At 38.0% G+C, this 19,804-nt stretch overlaps 1 protein-coding gene across 3 annotated transcripts in view; it reads right to left on the bottom strand.

Moving 5' to 3' along the window:
• PPP2R5E (protein phosphatase 2 regulatory subunit B'epsilon) overlaps positions 1 to 19,804 on the bottom strand; it is a 145,194-nt gene that overhangs the window by 13,486 nt on the left and 111,904 nt on the right. For all 3 annotated transcript variants that reach the window (XM_072838869.1, XM_072838868.1, XM_072838867.1), the window contains exons 6-11: positions 6,330 to 6,460; positions 6,150 to 6,209; positions 5,128 to 5,236; positions 3,669 to 3,722; positions 3,516 to 3,566; positions 1,233 to 1,352 (exon numbers count right to left, since the gene is read on the bottom strand). In XM_072838869.1, the coding sequence (XP_072694970.1) occupies positions 1,233 to 1,352; positions 3,516 to 3,566; positions 3,669 to 3,722; positions 5,128 to 5,236; positions 6,150 to 6,209; positions 6,330 to 6,460 (525 nt within the window). The remainder of the gene's footprint in view (positions 1 to 1,232; positions 1,353 to 3,515; positions 3,567 to 3,668; positions 3,723 to 5,127; positions 5,237 to 6,149; positions 6,210 to 6,329; positions 6,461 to 19,804) is intronic.

Raw genomic sequence — 19,804 nt, forward strand, 5'->3', positions numbered from 1 at the left:
AAAAGAGAGAGAGAGATTTCTGCTCCTTGCTTTCCAGAATGTCAGACCTCCTGATGAAAACTGAAAAACAAGGTAGACAATCCAGACACTCGAGCACTCAGGCCAGGTATAATAAACAAAACACCTACATGGTATCCTGTGATTGTTGTCTGTTTATCTAGACATATGCTGTATCATCTGCAGACAATGTAATGACTCATATAACGGTTTACACATTTTTGCAGGGGGTCGGGGTGGGGGAAGAGGGTTGTGGTACAATCACATGATTGTCTTAAGATCATTGCCTTGACATTCTAACATGTCTTTAAGTCAAAAATTAAAACTACAGCCAATGTCTCTATTCAGGATAATGACGTCTCAGGGAAAAAAAGTCCACCGCTAAGTCTACCACATTGGCAGTGTGATTCTGTGCTACACTACAATCTCAACAATCTCTCTGAATCAACAAGCAGTATATAAAGAGTTAATCTTCAAGGTCTGCAATTTGGACCTTTGGTGAGAGACCCAAAGGATATAAAACCTAACATGTTTTCACTCCAGATCACCTTCTTCCCTCCTGTGGGTTCTGCAGCAACAGCCCCAGTTGAAAAAAAGGTTGCCAGGCTCACTTCCCTGTGATCCCCCAGAGCAGCCACAAGGAGGCAGCGTAGTGCCATGGGAAGGTCACCAGCTTTCACTAGAAGCTACACCTGACTCCACTCCTTATTAACTTGGGGCCATAAGCAAAATCATTTCATCTAGGAAACAGCACGGGGGGATGGAAGGGGGTGGAGGCGAGGAGGGAGAGCCTTATACGATAATTTGAGGTTTGCGAATAACGTATGTAAAGCATCTAGCACAGTTATGTATGTGTATTCTCTTTGCCTCTTAAGCTTTCACATTCTCTTTTACACTCTATAGGAACCCTACCAGTCCACCTCTTACTCAGCCACTTTACTTGAAACAAGTCATTTTACCACTTCGAACTTCAGTGTTCATATCTGTAAAAATCATAATGCCTTTCTTGTAGAGTGATCCTGAGAACTGAAGTTACTAGACAGAAAGTACCATCAAAGTAGCTGTCACACCACACATGTTCAAAGGTGGTTATTATGATCATTATTTTTGTATGAGAAAATAACAAATAAAAAAACAACAGGTAGCTAGTGCCCATTACATGTCTTTCAATACAAATAAAATTTAACCCGATAGTTGCATAGGCCACTCCAGCTCCTCCTCTCTTTATTACTAACCTGAAAATGGGGGCTAGATACACACTTGGCAATTTGTTTAAACAAAGGTTCTTGAATTTTAACAAATTGTGAGGGTTCAATCACATCCAATATTTCCTCCAGCTCCCCAAGGAACATGACCTGTAAGTACATACAAAAACACAAAATGCCAGGTACTTCATTTAAAAATCCAAATGAATGATGAGGATTAATGAGAGTTTATAAGAAAAGACTTTTAAGAAAAATTTATACATAAAACCAAACAGAACAAATTAGGCATTATCTTATGTTAGATGTTCATTTCACAAAGAATTCAGCAGAGGGTAATTGTTAAGAGCAAATGCCCTATAGCTTTGAAAGTATGGTTCCATTTACTTTGGAAAAAACTCTCTATGTGCTACATCTATAACACAGAACAAGGGGCACACATTGCAGGAGGCCCTTGGGGAACAGCAGTGTCTCCATGGGGCTCTCCTCTCTCTAGTGCTATCAACCTGGCATCTGCTCCCCCACTCTTATTTTTCAAACAAGGGGAGAGTAGCCCCCCTACATGGATGGACAAAAGTTCACAGTGGCACATGTGGATAATCTGCTAATGTTTACAGTTCCTGCTATGTGCTAAGCACTCCCCCCTAGGATACCCTGGTTAACAGAACACAGAAAGTCAGAGAGATAAAAATGAGCAGGTTCGCCTACACACAGGTACCACTTTAAACCCATTAGCACACACCCAACCCAGTTTGCACACATACGCACACGTGCACAACTGCTCACAATGAATCCTAACCTTAGCACTATGTGTCTCAAGAAACAGAGTTTTTAATTTTTTAAAGATTTATTTATTTATTTTAGAGAGAGGGAGAGTGAGCATGAGCAGGGGAGGGGCAGAGAAAGAGGGAGATAAGCAGACTCCCTGCTGAGCAGGGAGGCCGACACTGCTGATCCCAGGACCCTGAGATCACGATCTGAGCCGAAATCAAGAGTAGGATACCTAACTAACTGAGCGACCCAGGCACCCAGAAACCAAGCTTGTAGATCACAAAAAAGAGCCAAATCAGTAGCACATTTGTTTAAAATATAATGGAAAAACTGACAGAGAAACAAAACCAGTTACCTATTTAGGCATAAAAAAATTTACCTTAAAAAATTAACTGTGCAATTAAAATATGAAAGATGACCATGTTTTCATATATCTGGGTAGCAATATATAGCTTAATTTTGTCAAACACGTATTAAAAAATTAGATGACTTTCTGAAGTTGTGTAAAGTAGGGTTTTGGAGAATTGAAACTGATTTGAGAAGGAGGAGCATACTGCTGTTAAAAATAACATATAGTAGGCAGTAGACTCTTTGCCATTTCTCAAGATACATAGAGAGGTTCTCCCAAAATTCTCCCAAAATGTCAAATTAACAGCTGACCTTTCTTGCTAGGCCACTTTCCACATGGTCTAACATAGAAGAGTTAGTGAAGATCTGGCACCTAGCTAGGGTCACCTCTAAGCTAAGAGACTTACTCCCCCACAACCTCACAGGGCACAGGTTTGATTAGGTCTTGGCAAAAGTACAAATGATTGTAGGTCAGAAATATACAGGACCACTTATGAGCAGCTGAAACAAAAGGTCTGTAATATGTTTTTTAATTGTACACAGTAAAGATCCCATCTATATCCTATTTTAAAGTGGGGTATTTGGGCAGGTAGCTCTAGCTATCAATCTACAATAACACCATAGCCTCCATATTATGAAGGTGGTCACTAGAAAGAAGGTTGTTTTTGATAAAGCTAGATAGTGGGACATGTAACCAAAGTCTGACTCGGGCTTCCCTGGACTGAGCAGAGCATGATAAAAGATCAGGGTTCAGGAATCAGGGTGAGATTCTGGCCTAATCACTTATACTTAGCATACTTGGGGAAGCTACTTAAGCTCTTTATGCTTCAATTTTAAGACCAGTAAAATGTGGGCAGCCCAGGGGGCTCAGTGGCTTAGTGCCACCTTCAGCCTAGGGTGTGATCCTGGGAACCCAGGATCGAGTCCCACGTCGGGCTCCCTGCATGGAGCCTGCTTCTCCCTCTGCCTGTGTCTCTGCTTCTCTCTCTCTGTCTCTCATGAATGAATGAATAAATAAAATCTTTATTTAAAAAAAAAAAAAAGACCAGTAAAATGTGAATATGGCAATCTTCCTTTACAGAGATAAAATGAAGATTGGATGAAGTAATATATTTTTGCACATACTAATTGCCTCAGAGCCTGACACTCTGCAGAGTATTTAGTAAGCTCTTAACACAACCAACATTAAGCACTTACCTCTTTTTGACTACATGTTTTAGGCCAAAATTTCATTAGCCCCCTAATAACCTAAAATGAAAAGGAGAAAAACAATGGCACTTAATTTTCTACATGTACTTCATGAAAAGTAGTCATTTTGAAGCTTTTTGAAATTACAGCAAAAATACTTACTGGTTCTGTGAGTGAAGGATCTTTCTCCAAAAACTGTACTATGCAATATGCCAGCTGGAGAAACAGAAAAATGAAAGACAAAATTGGAAATGCTATATACTCAAAAGGGCTCAAAAGACATATTAAAACTTCCTAAGAAGTTTTTAGACTCTGGTTTTAGTAACTTCATGTTCACTTCATTTTAAAAATAAAATATATATAAAGCGAAATAAAAAGCTACTTTTTCAAACTAAAGATTGACACTAATAACACCCCAGGGGAATTTTTTTTAAAAGAATACTGAGACATGAAGTATCCAGCTAATAAAAAGCAGAAATATCACATTCAATATATTCTGAAAGTGTCTCATCTACATACAGTCTAAGCTACATCTCATAAGCTTCCTTTCTCTCTTTGACAACCTCAACAGTACTGGATTTTACTGTGGTTCCAGAAGAGTCCCATACGAAATGTAGGCACTTAACTAAACACTCTGTTGATTGCCTAAAGTGGCCCATGCAAACTGAAGTGGTTTCATGAAGAGATAAAAGGTTGTGTACCTGCCACAGTGAGAAGAGTGAAACGTTTTACATCTGATGTTACCTCATCTAGGTAAGAATTCTTTTACGCGATCATGAAATGTGATATAGCCTATATTTCAAAAACTGGAGGCAAGATTTGTAAAAGGGCTCGTAAAGATTTTTGGACAAGAAATCCACCCTTGCAAAACATTTTAATGGTGTTCCAAATTAGAAACATATGGACTAATTTTTCCTCGAAACACAAAATTTCACATTTAAAGAGGAACATTGCTCAGAAAAATGTGTGACATTTTTATGCAAACTCAAAACATTCCCATTGGTTTGGAATACTAAAATTAAAATGCCACTATATCATTTATCTGTCCCCTGGTGACATGCTCACCACACAAGGCAGTATTAGCATGGAAACCAGACTTGGGACAAAACAGAGTATGCTTTTTAAAATAAGGGAGGCTAAAAATAAAAAGATGTGAAAATATTGATTGATTTATTTGTGAATATGTTTATTTGTGTGTAGAAAGTGAGAAGGAAATAGGGAATTAACTGGAAGAGGGGGCAAAGAGCAACTGATAGACTAATGCAACTGAGGATGAGATAAAACATTCCAGGATACTCCAAAATGATTACACATGTTCAAAGATCTAAATTTGGAAAACCCACATATATTTGATGCTGCGCAAGATGTTCAATATATTAATTTTGTGAACTAGGCAAGTCCTAAAGTTCTCTATAAAATGAGATGACTGAACAAATGCTCCTCCCACTTGAAAAATATTCCCATGATTCTCCTATACACAGAAAAACAGCACACATTTTAATTTTCCTCAGGGAGCATTTTATAGGATTTTTTTTTTAATTAAGGAAATATCAATATCAAAGAAACACTGAGTTTGTAAACTTTTAATTTTGCTTCCAAAGGTAGTTGCATAAAATTCTACCTGGGCATGGAAGAGTGATAAGCTCCTGACAGTGTGTAAAGGAATCAGCACTTTCACCAGAAACTGTTTGTGTTCTGCCTTAAGAGGTAAAGCAAAGCCATTGATAATACTAGGAAAAAGAAGAAGAAACATGAATTAGCAGTGTGATCACAACCAGCTAAACTGAGACAACCTGCCCTTGGAAGACCAGGTTAAATCTGAATCGGTTTATGTTTGGTCCAAAACAACCCAAACCCCATCCAGTGACATTCAAAATTTCTGAGTTACTTAATAGAGTACATTTAAGTAGGAAAGAAATTTAAGAAAATTTGCTTATGATAGCCTAGCACAGGCTCTTATGCTCTTTAATCTAGCTGGATGATTCCCAAAAGCTTTTGTACCAAAAACTTTATTTTTCCCTCCCCCCTAAATCGTTTGCCCTCCTCACTTATGACCCTTTCCATTTGCAGACATCGTTCCTGAAATTTCTTCTCTGACCAAGAATACTATAGACAGAGAGCCCCTTCCTGGGGAAGTCACAGTGAAAACAATGTCACTCCATCTTCATTTTCTTCTCATATTAGGAGGAGAAACTAAGTAATCACATTGTCTGGTTACATTACCATCCCTGTGTATAAAAACCTACACAAACAGCTGTCTCTTTTCCAACTCATTCCACTTCTCCCAGCAGTAGCTGTTCAAGAACTACACCTGGGTACATGGTTCCTTTGAAAATGGCAAAGAAACTAACAAGAATAAGATGTTGCGGAGTGACTGGCTTGGCTGCAATTAGGTGTATTATTGTCTCTGTTGCAACGAACAAACTGTTAGTTCTTTCAGTCCTTCCTGCAGAATTAGCAATGCATAATTGAGGAGCAAGGAGGACAAGAAATCATGTCTTGTAGAGTCAGTTGGGAAACATGCTTAGAGTACCAAATGTATATACAGCAAGAGATCTAGGTCAGCATTTCCCTGTGCCACTTGAATCTCATTTTCAAAATGCTATTCACCTGAGATTATCAATTAGCTAAAAATGTGCTTACCTTCCTAATATTTCCAGCAGTTCAGCTACCCCATTGAAGTGTTCTGTTTCATAAACAAACCTTTTTTAAAAAAGAAAAGAAAGAATAAAGTCAGTACACTATGTTCAAATATTTGAAGTTTAACACTTTACCATAAAGCCACCAATTTTGCTTCTCCTTTTCCCCCCATCCTCCACTTACCTTAGAAAAATATTGTTAATCTGTTTTCGGATAAATGCTCTAAGACCAAGAAATTTGCCATAAATTCTGTGTAAGACTGTTTTTAAGTAGTCCCGTTCCCGAGGGTCTTCGCTGTCAAATAGCTCCAAAAGCTGTTGTAAATGAAAGACAGCATAGCTGTCAAAAGTGGTTTCAGGAAATGATTTAGAAATTCTGCCACTCATCATTTAAAATCCCTCCCTCCTTTACCTCCTCAAAAATTTATTAAAGTATCTATTATGTGCCAGGCACAGTGCTGGTTTTCGGAAATAGAATGATTTATAAGTCAAACAAGGGACTCACACTCTAATGAAGAGATAAGACACAATAACAATAATCATAATGACAACAATAAGAGGTAACACATACAGCACTTAGTATGATCATGCTATTTTCTAAGCAATCTACTTGTATTAATCCTCCCCATGAAGTAGTTTTTTTTGTTGTTGTTGTTTGTTTGTTTATTTAAGTAGGCTCCACTCTAATCCAGGGCTTGAGCCTCATGACCCTGAGGCCAAGACCTAAGCTGAGATCAAGAGTTAGATGTTTGGGCAGCCGCGGTGGCTCAGCAGTTTAGCACCACCTTCAGCCCAGGGTGTGATCCTAGAGACCTAGGATCCAGTCCCAAGTCGGGCTCCCTGCATGGAGCCTGCTTCTCCCTCTGCCTGTGTCTCTGCCTCTCTCTCTCTCTCTCTCTCTCTCTGCCTCTCTCTCTGTGTTTCTCATGAATAAATGAATAAAATCTAAAAAAAAAGATGAACCTTCAGCTCTACTTGAGCATACGAATAAATGAATCAACCTAAACCAAAGCCAACATCTTAAAGTCCCCAGAGACAGCAGAAATGTTCTTTGTAGAGCTTAGTTGCTGTTACACAGTTGTGCTCACTTTATAAATATTCACGGAGGTGAGCATTTACAATTTCTGTATGTATGCTAACCATGAATAACATTTTTAAAGTTTCTACTCATTTGTAATCTAAAGTCAAAAACTAAATCCTGGTATCAATATGTCAACACAAAAACTTGCACATGAATGTTCACAGCAGCATGATTCATCATAGCCAAAAGTGGAAACAACCCTGATGTCCATCTTTTTCAACCATAAAAAGGAATGAATAATGATATATGCTACCACATGGAAAGAAGCCAGATGCAAAAGGCCAATTATTATATGATTCCATTTTTATGAAATACCTGGAATACACAAATCCATACAGACAGCAGAATGAAGAATGTCTGCTAAGGAATATGGTGTTTCTTTGGGGGATGATAAAAAGTATTCTGCAATTATATAGCAGTGATGATAGCACAAGCTGGTAAGTACATTAAAAAACACTGAATTATAAACTAAAAAACCCTGAATTTTATAATTTATAAAATTCACCATTTAAGGGTGAATTTTATGGTATGTGAATTATATCTCAATAAAGTATTTATTTATTTATTTATTTATTTATTTATTTATTTATTTATTTATTTATTAAAATAACAGTGGGTAGGTTCACTAGCTGAAAACCCAAGTTGGAGACTGGTTTGAATTTTACTGTGTTCCTCATACATTATCATCACAATAAAGCAACACTTATTGTTTACACTAAAGTTGATTTGATAGTAAAACATTTCAAGAACATATAGACAATATACAAATGAACACAGACTACCCTAATTACCAAAAAAGCTATCAAGAAATACATAAGCATAATTCAGGTGATTAAGACATGTGGCTGAGAGCAGAAGAATAACTCAGTGGGCAGTAATCAAATAAATTATCCACTTTTGCTTGGTGTTTTTCTTTGAACAAAAGACAAAATTATAGACAAAGAATAGCCCTTCAAATAATGGCAGGAAGTACAAACTGAAGGGAAATCTTCAACACTGGGCAGTGAGAGAGCTGCAATTTTGGCTCTACAATGCCATCCATCCACTCATCCACCCACCCACCCACCCCAAAAATGAATACCTCAAATAAATATGTATGCCTATTAGAGCCAGCTATGGGGCAAGGAGACAGACACAATCAGCCTTCACAGAGCCTAGTGTAAATGAGGGAGACAGGTAAATAAACAGCATAAATGGTTTAGGATACTATATAAATACATAGCAGAAAAATCTACTTTACTTGGAAGAAATAAAGTGATAGGGAAGGCTTCTGGAGAAAGTGACATCCAGGCTGACCCACGAAGAAATCAGGAAGTTGAAGTGGAAGGAGAGTATTCATGGTAGGTACAACAGCACATACCTTCACCAGCAGCCAATCAGAATAGAAGATGCTGTTAAAACACCTGCCATCTCTGCCCATTTAACCATGCAATCAATTGACCAATCAATCTCCACATGTCAGGAACTGTTCTTGTTGCTGTGCACACACACACATTCATGAACAAACTTGGGAGCCCACAGGGAAAGCAATGAGCAAGTCAACTATATATTTCCACAGGAAACAGTTTAAGAAAGAAAGGTATGTGGTCCTTATAAGTAAAAGAGGCCCCATGGGCTCAGTATCTCTTATCGACTGCACACACACAAAATGACATAAGATCCCTAACCTACTCATCTTATTCCTCGTTAATGGAAATAATTAACCTTTTAAGTTCTATTTTTAAATTTGGTTTCTATTTTTAAGTGCTATAAAAGGATTTAATGAGTAATTTGCAACCAACAAAGTTTGAGGGGGTGTATTAGCAAAATCTGAATCAACTATGCTTATGTATGTACTGTTAATCTTAAGAATTTAATGAAAATATAATAATTAAGCAAAAATCATTTAACTAATGTTTTCATTAGGCCCTCAAAAAACATGCATTACCCAGCATCTAACTAAAGTCATTTACACAAAGCCACAAATACATATAACATATATATATATATATCATGTCCTATGAGAAAGAAAAATTACAGTATATAAATGACATTTCTGCTGTTCTATAGAACGTGTTTTTGATGATTTTATGGCATAAAAGACAAAATTAAAAGTATTAATAATGCACAGGCCCAAAAAATGGGGAGTAGGATGAGCTCTGATTTTCAAAATAAAATGTTTGTGCTTAGTCATATATACACTCCCCACAAAAAAGCAATGAGAAATATAATCCAGCATCTGTAAATGCCTAGTGGACTGTGCTCCCTACAATATAGCAGGCAACTTGTCAGAGAAAAGAAGCTGGATAGTTTCCAAGGTGATTACAGAGCAAAGATAGATCTGTCAACTTGCTGACTCCTAGTTTACAAAACCAGACTTTCCGAAGCTAACAAACAGGGATGAACCATGAAGTGATTTAGCCAAAGAGCTCTCCTTTGAACCTCATAATAATCTACATGAAATGAGAAGGGCAAAATGAAAAGAGGCAATCAGGGTCTCCAAATCAGACACGAAGACTAAAACTTTGTCTTCCTGAGCCCTCCCTGACATGAGAATAAAGGAAGAAAAAGGGAAGAAACCCACGGGGCAGATTAGAGTAGAGAGCCGATGAAACAAATCTGCACATTTTTCAAAGATGGAAAGTGGATGGCAGGGGCTATCTTAGGTTTCCTCTTTCTCCACTCTGCTAAGTGTTTTTCCATTCTGCCAGCAGGGAAGGAAGCCAACAAGAAGCAAGCCAGTTCACACCAGAGAACCCTTAAAAGGCTTAAGAATTGAACACGCCAGATATATTTGATGGCAAGGGTGTACGGAGCTAAAAACAGGAGGGCTGGTTGAAAGTTTGTCGAAAGAGTAACAAGTCCTCCCAGATCCATGTCCCAAGCAGTGGACTGAAGATTTATAATCAAAGTCTACAGAGCATAAACATGCAAGTCTCTAGTCTTCAAGACATTGTACACAGGAAAGTAAAAACTCTATTGCAAATAAAAGGATTAAATAAAACTCTGTATGCTGATGAATGAGATCTTTGCTGGCACCATTCTCTGACTAAGCCCTCAAAATTCTGGATTAGGTAGGTGATAGGAAGGTCCCTTTTGAGAGACCTCAGCTTCAGCCTCTTGACAGCTTCAAGAGGAAACATCTATTGACACACTGATATTTGAGGGTTTCTCAATGAAAGCTCAAGGTCTCTGCTCAATATTCTAAGTGTCTCCCACTTGTGTGCATGCATGTGCACACAAACACACACAGTTCTAAGAAGGCTTTTAGATGGCTCTAAGAAGCTTCTCTGATGACTAATACGTAATTATGAAGCCAAGGATCACCAGACATTCTAACATAAAAGACAGACCAAAACAAACAATCATAAAGAACTCAGAGGAAATAGCCACAATGCAAGTAAAAAACAAACAAACAAAACAAAACAAAACCTGCAGAAAAGAACTTATCCTCAGAAATAAATCTATTGGATCCCTGAAATAAAAGCAGTGCTACAGCAGATGAATATTCAGAGAATTAAAAAAAAAAGTTTGGAAATTCAAGATGTAAAAGAAATAAAAATTTCAGAAGAACTGGAACATTATGGGACACCTGGGTGGCTCAGCGGTTGAGCATCTGCTTTCAGCTCAGGATGTGATCCCAGGGTCTGGGATCAAGTCCCACATCGGGCTCCTTGCAGGGAGCCTGCTTCTCCCTCTGCCTAGGTCTCTGCCTCTCTCTTTCTCTCTCTCTCATATGAAACAGTAAGATCTTTAAAAAAAAAAAAAAAAGGGAACTGGAACATTAAAATGAGCAAATCTATCCTGAAAGCAGAACCAAAAGAAGTGTATAGAAGAAAATAGATAACTAGAGGATCAATCCAGAAAGTCCAACACATTCCAAAAAGGCACAGAGAATAGGTACAGAAACATAAAAACAAAGAAAATGACATTACCTGAGAAAGAATTCAATGCAATTTTCAGGAAAAAAGGGCATGAATTTCAATATATATATGTGCCATCATGGACCATTATGTTCTCTGCACAATTAATTAACAAAGACCTGCACCAAAGCACTTCACTTTGAATGATCTGGACACTGAGGACAAAGAGTAGATCTCAAAAGCTGAGAGAAAATAGGTCACTATGAAAGATAAGGAGTTCAGCAGCCACAAGCCTCCTTAATACCACTAGAAGTAGCAGACAATTTAGAATTCTCTAAAACTTCTGAGGGAATATGGGTTCTAACCCATAAATCTAGCCAATATATCAGTCAAGTCTGTGGGCTGAATAAAAGACATGTTCAGAGAAGCAGGTTTTGAAAAATGTATATCCCATTCATACTTTCTTAGGAAGCATCTAGTGGATATATTCTGCCAAAATGAAAGAAAGGGGGAGATACAAGACACAGTGCAGAAGAGTGGCAAAAGAAAGTCCCAGGATGACCACTATGGGTACAGCCTAGAGGAAGCCATAGGTGCCAACCAGAGCAGGATGATGGGGCTTCAGCTTCAGGAAGGAGGCCTCCAAGGAAAACAATAGAAGACAGACTGGCTCATGTGTACACCAGACTGAGAAGAGCCACAGTGCTCTCAGAGAAGAACTAAGTGATGAACCAGTAACTCATTCATGGGAAAGCAAGCATGTGAAAAAATAAGGCAATTATTCATTCCAGGGGTTTAAAATAGAGCTCTATAAGAGAAGTAATGCAATTATAGCCTAATATATGCCTCAGCTGTGAACAACATGTACATAGTCCTAATGCAAACACAGAATTTCATTTCATTAAATTTTTTGACATAACTAATTATATATTGTTAAGATATAGAGGAGGGAGATGGAGAGGGAGACATAATGATTTATAGTAGGGAAAAGAATTTTGAATCAAGAAATAGTATAAGAATGCTATCTAGAGACATGGAGATACATACAGGAAACATCTAGAAGAATTGAATGTGATTACCCTCTAGGGAGTGAGACTCTGGGCTGGGGAAGGGTGAGGCAGGAGATTGCTATTTTTCTTTATAAACCATATAAATATATTTGAATTTTTTAATAGACATTACTTTATCAATTAAAACCATTTTTTCAAGATTTATTTGAGACAGAGAGAGAAAGCACGAGCAGGAGGGACGGGGTGGGGAGAGAATCTCAAGCAGAGTCCAATGAACGCAGAACCCAATGTGGTGCTCAATCTCATAACCTTGAGATCACAACTTGAGCCAAAACCAAGAGTCAGACGCCTAAACAACTGCACCACCCAGGCGCCCCAATTAAAACTATTTTTAACAATTAGGAGCGAAAGATTTGAAACAAAAGGCCCAACTGCCCTCTGCTACAATAAAGGCACAACTACCATGCCCTATTCCATGTAAAGAAAGATTTTTTTTTTCTTGAGATTTCTAAAATGTATTCATTTCAGAGACAGAGAGACAAAGACAGAGACAGAGAAAGTACAAACAGGAAGAGAGGCAGAGGGAGAAATAGACTCCCAACTGAGCTGGGAGTCCAACATGGGGCTTGATTCCAGGCCCTAGAGATCACAACCTGAGCTGAGCTGAAGGCTGACACTTAACCATCAGAGCCACCCAGGGTGTCTCATAAAGCAAGATTTTAAAGAACATCAGAAATGCTTAAGTAAACAATCAATGAAATTGGTATTCGACATGTTTTCATGTAAATATTGTTTTCATTTAAACATTTCTGGCTTTTTTAACTTCAGCTATTCTACTATCTGAAAAATGGTATCTTCCAAACACTTTTACCTCGAACAAGTAATGTACATGGAGAAAACAGCCTAGAACCAAGTAGCAAGAGCCTATTAATAGCATCCTGACTCCAATGAATCAGAGCAACTCAAGAAGACCAACACGTCAAATGAGTTGATCTATGGGCACCACTGAGAAGCACAGAGGAGACAAAGAATCAAAAAATGCTGTACATTATAACCTTTTAGCAATTCTGACTTCAAGACTCCTATGGAAACTCAGTATAAACATTTCAAAGGTGTAAGTCACCCAAATATGAACAAATCTGCTAAGTCACATGCTTTTATTTTCTTCCTAACTTCAGGCATTCTTCCCACAAACTAGAGAAATCCATTCTTTCCTCTCTCAAGCAATAATTTGGACTGACTGAACAAAAACTGGTGGTTTAAAATTTTAAGACAATCAATTTGATCAGCATTTCAAGAAAGAGCTTTTACTCTACATAATGGTGCACTTAGTGGGCTGCACGCAGGGACTATCTACATAATTTGTGGGGCCCAAGCAAAATGAAAATGCAGTGCCCCTTGTTAAAAAACTGAAGACTTTCAAGGCAGCAACAGCAAAGCATTAACCAAGAGCAGGGCCCTTCTCAGCAAGGGGCCCCGTGTCACAGCACAAGCCGTGTACCTGCTAAGCTGGCTCTGGATACGGGAACCAGAGCAGTAAAACCCTTTTCCAAGGTTTTTAAGTGATAGGTTGACTGAATGGGATGAGGTGAAGAGAGTGCTTGATTAATTAGTAAGGATTATCTGATAAAATTCCTGATCAAATAAATTCTCTTAAGTTTTATTTGCTATAGGCACAGAGAGAGAAATGTAATAAACATTTTGACACATTCAAGGAACTTGTTTGGACAACAGCTCTTTGTATTAGAGCTGAGATTCAAGGCCTCAAGAAATTGATTTCACTGTAGAACTTAAAATTTATTAACAAGTAGGTTTGTGTCGAGTCCAATTTGTCTTGAATTTTTAAAACACAATAACAAAAGGTCACTTTTAAGGACAGGGTAACCAATTTGCATAAGTTGCATGATAATCACAGCACCTTTCAGCTAAATATAACTGCAAATGTGAAATACAAATTGCTAAATCGCAATCTCCAGCAGTACATATGTTTATGGGGACACTTGAATAGTATGTCTCTTAGCAACCACTGACTGCTTCTCAGATTTGCAGAGTCGTTGAAAGCAGTCTTTAGAAATATGCTACTAAAAACTCTTGCCACAATAATACACACCCAATGAAATAATCCAAGGTTTGGCAACCCAGTGTGCTGAGGGGAGGGGATCATTAAAAAAAAAAAAAAAAAAACATTTTCCCAACTGTCCTAACACAGATAAAAATTATCTTTATTGGGAAGAGACATGTTGTTCCATAAACCTAAGCAAGTCTGCACACTTAGAGCTATAGAAAGCAGTTACTATGACTAAAATCAACATTACCATAGACACGAGTGCACTATGTAATCAACTGACTATCCTTGATAAATCTGACAGCTTTCTTGTGTAAAGACTTAGATGTACATAAGAAATGCTAAAGGTTATATAAATCTAGATTTAATAAAAATTACAATGAAATTTAAGCAAGCCAATCAATCATACCATTCTTAAATAAAAACACCATAAACTCTTCAAAGGCAGAAGCCACAAAGAGTTTTGTCTGGCCCATACAAAAATCAGGATTTCCAGGTTCCCTTGACCAGCACTCCTTCCTGTCACACCTACACAACTTTGTTCGTACCACCTATCTGGCTTCTGTAAAGATTTGAACATATTATCCCTGCTTCTCACCTATTAAAAGGATATGCACCTGGCACTAATAAACATTTACTTGTAACACTGGAAGAAGTCAGTTGGTGATATGAATCCAAGGACAGGAGAGACCGCATTTAACATCTGAAAAAATCTCAAGAGCCAGAGAGGAGCCATATAAGTAGAGTCCAAAGAGTTTCTTTGATTTTTGAGAATGGTAAAAGTCGGATTTCAAAAAATTCATCACATGCTGGTTATGATGCCGACAGATCACCATATGACTTCACGGACTGAGGCTATTCTAGAAAATATGAAAAGAAGATTCTCAAAACAAGAACTGATCCTAAAAAAAAATTAGTAGTGACAGCAGCAGCATAACATTTACTGGCCACTGACTCTTGTCAGGAATTGTTCTAAGTGCTTACATACGTATTCACTTATTAAATCTCCGTAGCAACCTTTCACAACAAAATTATGATTATATTGTGGATATTCTGCAACTACCTGCCCAAGGTCATGCACTAAAAAATGCCAGCATCTGAATTCAAATCAGTGTATACACTTAAGTACCGATCTACACCACTTCCTGATGAGGACGAAAATGAGTAGTATTGAAAGGGCTTCTCAAGGTAACACTGAAAGCTTTCCACTGAACATCAGATTTTTGAAGGACATATACAAGGAACCAAAGGAAGGAAAACACAACAAATGTGAAGTATAAATGAATGGTGTAGTCTTATGGAAACAGTCTTAGGAAGGCTAATGAACAGAATCAGCTGAAGTTCATGAAAAATGCCAGGCAATAAAATGAGAACGTAGTCATAATCTATATTTACTATTCTTACTGATTATAACATACATGGTCATTATTTTTTAATGTAAAAAAATAGAAATATAAAAATTAGAAAGTGATGACCATCACACTTAATCACATTCTACCAGACAGCTGATGCCAATTTGGTGTATTGCCTTCTGAAATTTTTAGTGCATATACAAACATTCCTTTTCCCTAAAATAAGACTCAGATTCAAAAAAATCATACTGTTCCAGAAGATACATGTTTCACTTAAAAATAGATTATGCGTACCTCTCATTCTCTTTACAATCTGAACATTCCATAATGTGCATGTCCAGGATTTATTCAATTAACCCCCTACTAAGGAAGTTTTAAATTGTTTCCAGTTTTCTAATAATTATTAACAATGGTGCATTCAATATCACTGTATACATATCTTTGTGTACATATCTGACTACCTCTCACGGAATTGCTGAGTGGATAAAATTTAGGTTGACAAAAAAAAATTGTTTTTAAAGATTTTATTTATTCATGAGAGACAGAGAGAGAGAGGAAGAGAGAGAGGCAGAGACACAGGCAGAGGGAGAAGCAGGCTCCACGCAGGAAGTCCAATGTGGGACTCGATCCCGGGTCTCCAGGATCACGCCCTAGGCCGAAGGTGGCGCTAAACTGCTGAGCCACCTGGGCTGCCCTAGGTTGACAAAATTTAAGTTGATAGAATACTATCAGTTTTCCTCTTCAGAGGATTATACCAATTTAACATATATGTATGCACACGTACACATCTGTATGTATAGGTACAATTTTTTATGGGTTTTTGGCAGACTAAGAAAGACGTTTTCCACTCAAGCCTCTGCTACATTCTAGTCTCTTTCCTATACATATGCTACATTGGTTGTTTTTGAAGATTTTATTTATTTGCTTATTTATTTATAAAGCACAAATGAGGGAAGGTACAGAGGGAGGAGAGAGAGAATCTCAAGGAGACTCTGCTGAGTGCAGAGCCCAACACGGGCTCAATCTCACAACCCTAAGATCATGACTTGAGCCTAAATCTAGAGCTGGATGCTTAACCAAATGAGCCACCCAGGCGCCCCATGCCACACTGTTTTCATTCATGTACCTTTATAGTTTTAATATATTTATATGTTTTAATATCTAATAGGCAAGGTGTAGTATCAGTTTTCTTTTTCAAAATTTTCTTTTATGTCATGAACTTTGAAATTTTCAAATAAAGAAACTAATGAAATTTCATTTAGAATTACACTAAATGTATAAATTAACTTGGGAGATTCTTGGATATCCTTATAATAGCAAATTTTCCATCTAGGAATACACTGTTCAAGGCTTCTTTGCAAAATTTTCTTATTAAGTTTCATATAAACTTTTACATTTCATTTCAAAAGGCAGAGATTTTAAAATTAATATTGGAATCAAGAAAAATAAAATATCCTACTGTGGGTAGATAATACCAGCAGATGTTTTTACAAATCATTATCATTTTATCATAACAAGTTTACTTGTTCTAACTTGTAAGAGAGGTCACCAGCACAGTCATTTTACAGAAACACTGAGGCTCAGAATAGTCTAAAATCTTGTCTACAATTAAAGGCAGGGAGCCTGTCTTTGTATCCATAGTGTCAACTCAATGAAGCAGACTTAACAACTGTCCGTTTGGGGGTATGTCTTATTTTCCTGTTACCTCATGTTGCAAAATGAGGAGACTCAAGCTTGGACAGCCAACTGTATTAATTGGCTAAAAGCCACATTGCCAAGTAGGTGAAAAACCAGGATTTTAATGCAGTTCCTTCTTACCCACAGCACATATTCTTAGCTCCTATCAAACCCACAGTTTGCTAACTTTCTTTCTACTACATTATGTTAAAATAGCTCAATTCTTATTTTGCTTTTGTCTTTACTGATGTGAGAAGTGAGAATCAGAACTGTAAAGAATACCAGCTAACGCTATAGAAAATAAGGTTTAAATCTCGTGACTAGAATAAATTATGTCTAACTAAATAAAAAAGGTTTAAGGTGAGACCACCAAAATTCTTTTTGAGATCTTTTGAGAAACCACAGAGAATAAAAAATCTGCTCAAAGAAAAAGAATGCAATAAACGTCATCCCAATCTGCAAAAGCGGAAGGTATGACAGTTCCCATGTCATAAGAAAACCAGGCTTAGGTATGAAACACACCAGGACTAGGTGGCACCATGGGAAGCTGTGGGGAGAGAAACGGGGTGTGTAAATAATGAATGAGTTGACTACAGGGGACGCACACAAAGGAGCTGCCAACTCAAGGACAAGAAAGGCCTGGTGGCAGGAAAAGGAGGGTGGGGAGAGGGGGGACAGAATCTTGGCAATAATGCCTCAAGCTCCAAAAGGCCAAGCAGGTCCCAAGTTGGAAATAAATCTCCCAGGAAGGGAGCTCAGGCAAATTACATAGGGTACTGAAAACCCACTTCTAGAAGGGACTGGGATCCCACGTAAGTCATCAGTAGACTAACGGGTAGGAAAAGGGGCAGGAGGCCAACTTTGTAGGTTACCAACGTCAATGAATAGAGTATTCTGGAAAATGGCAGCTAATTGGCACCACCCTGAGCTTATCTCCAACATGATAGTTAATGCTCTCGTTAGTCATATGATTACATTCAAATACCACTAAGTGGTGTTATTGATTTTGCCAATACCCTGCCTGTCCCTTTCCTGACTGATGCAGGAACTGCTGTGCTGTGAGCCCTGATGTGAAGGTTGAGTTTATCAACAGATCCAGAAGAGAGAAGGTAAAGGAGGCAAAGGTTGTAAAAATGAGGAAAGGGCTGAAAACATAAAAGTAGATGGACTCACTATGTATACTTGATTTCTTATCTCCAGCAGAACTCAGAGACAGATAATCACATAGTTTGTAAGTACCTGGGGCAACATTAATAAATACCAATAAATAACAGTAAATAATAACCAATACCAATAAATACCAGTAGCCCCCAGAAGTTCACTAATGAAAGGCATTCCTTTTTATGGTAAAATCTCAAGGCCCCTAAATAGGGAGTGCTGTAAACACAAAGTCCTGGCTTCTCCCATAGCATCTGACAAAGTCTTTACACTCTCCTTATGAAGAAAAAAATATTTTAAGCATTTTTTTAAAGATTTATTTATTGGGGGGGGTGGGGAGCAGAGGGAGAAGAAGCGAGAGTTCTAAAGAGACTCTACGCTGAACACAGAGCCTGACATGAGGCTCAATCTCACAACCCTGAGATCACGACCTGAGCCGAAACCAGGAGTCAGATGCTCAACCAACTGTACCACTCAGGCACCTCAAACAAAGCTTTAAAAATATAAGGATGATACCATTCTAGAGTAAATTTCTAACAGGTTCAGGGATGAAATTCAAAGACTGCTGATCAATGAACATGTGCTAAAATAAAGAAAAGATGCTAAAGGCATGCCAAAGACCTCTTGTCACCAGTGCTGGTTATTCTAATAATGACCCGAGATGAAGCCAACAGCTACTAGCATAGTTAAGAAAGTCACAGATGTGATAAAGATGGAAGGTACAATGAATGGAGTGGAATGACAGACTCAAGATCCAAAAAGAGCTCAAAAGGCTGCGGAGAAATGATATTCTGCAGGAATATATGTCAGATTCTACATTTAGATTAAAAGGCAAACTGGACAATGAACAAGAACAAGGGAAAACATCGCTTTATAACATTATGCATAAAGCTAAATTAGAATTCAGAGACCACAAGCTTAACCTAAGTTAGCAGTGCCAGGGAACAGTAAGGGTAGCTAATGAGACCGCCCCTTTAGGAAATCTACACAAGGGAATGGAGAACCCAATTCTTAGCTGTGCTGGACTGACCAGGCTCAGGACACTATGTTCAGATATACATCGCATTTTTAAAGACAAAGAGGTACATATTGAAGATTTCCAAAACGGACAAATGAGAGCTGACAGAAGTAAGAATGAGTCTAGAACAGAGAATGCACACTGACAGCTGCTAGGCTAGATCCAGAAGGCAGATGGGTTTAGTTTATCAGAACATTTCACGTAAAAATCTGGATTTGTTTCTCTTGAGGGGGGAGAAAAAGTCCCACAATAATTGAAAGAAGGGGAACAGCCAACGCTCCCTTTAGTAGAAACCTGTCTACCTCCTATTATCTGACACCTGGTCACCACCTTGTTAGAAGCGAGCCTCTAGGCATTTCAGCTGCAACTCCTGTTCGCAGGAAAAAGAGCCAAGAGGTAAACACATGCACTGTATCCTAAGACCTGAAATGTTGCGTCCGAGCTAGTGAATACTGA

This window comes from Canis lupus, chromosome 9, assembly GCF_048164855.1.
Source record: "Canis lupus baileyi chromosome 9, mCanLup2.hap1, whole genome shotgun sequence".
NCBI lineage: Eukaryota > Metazoa > Chordata > Mammalia > Carnivora > Canidae > Canis > Canis lupus.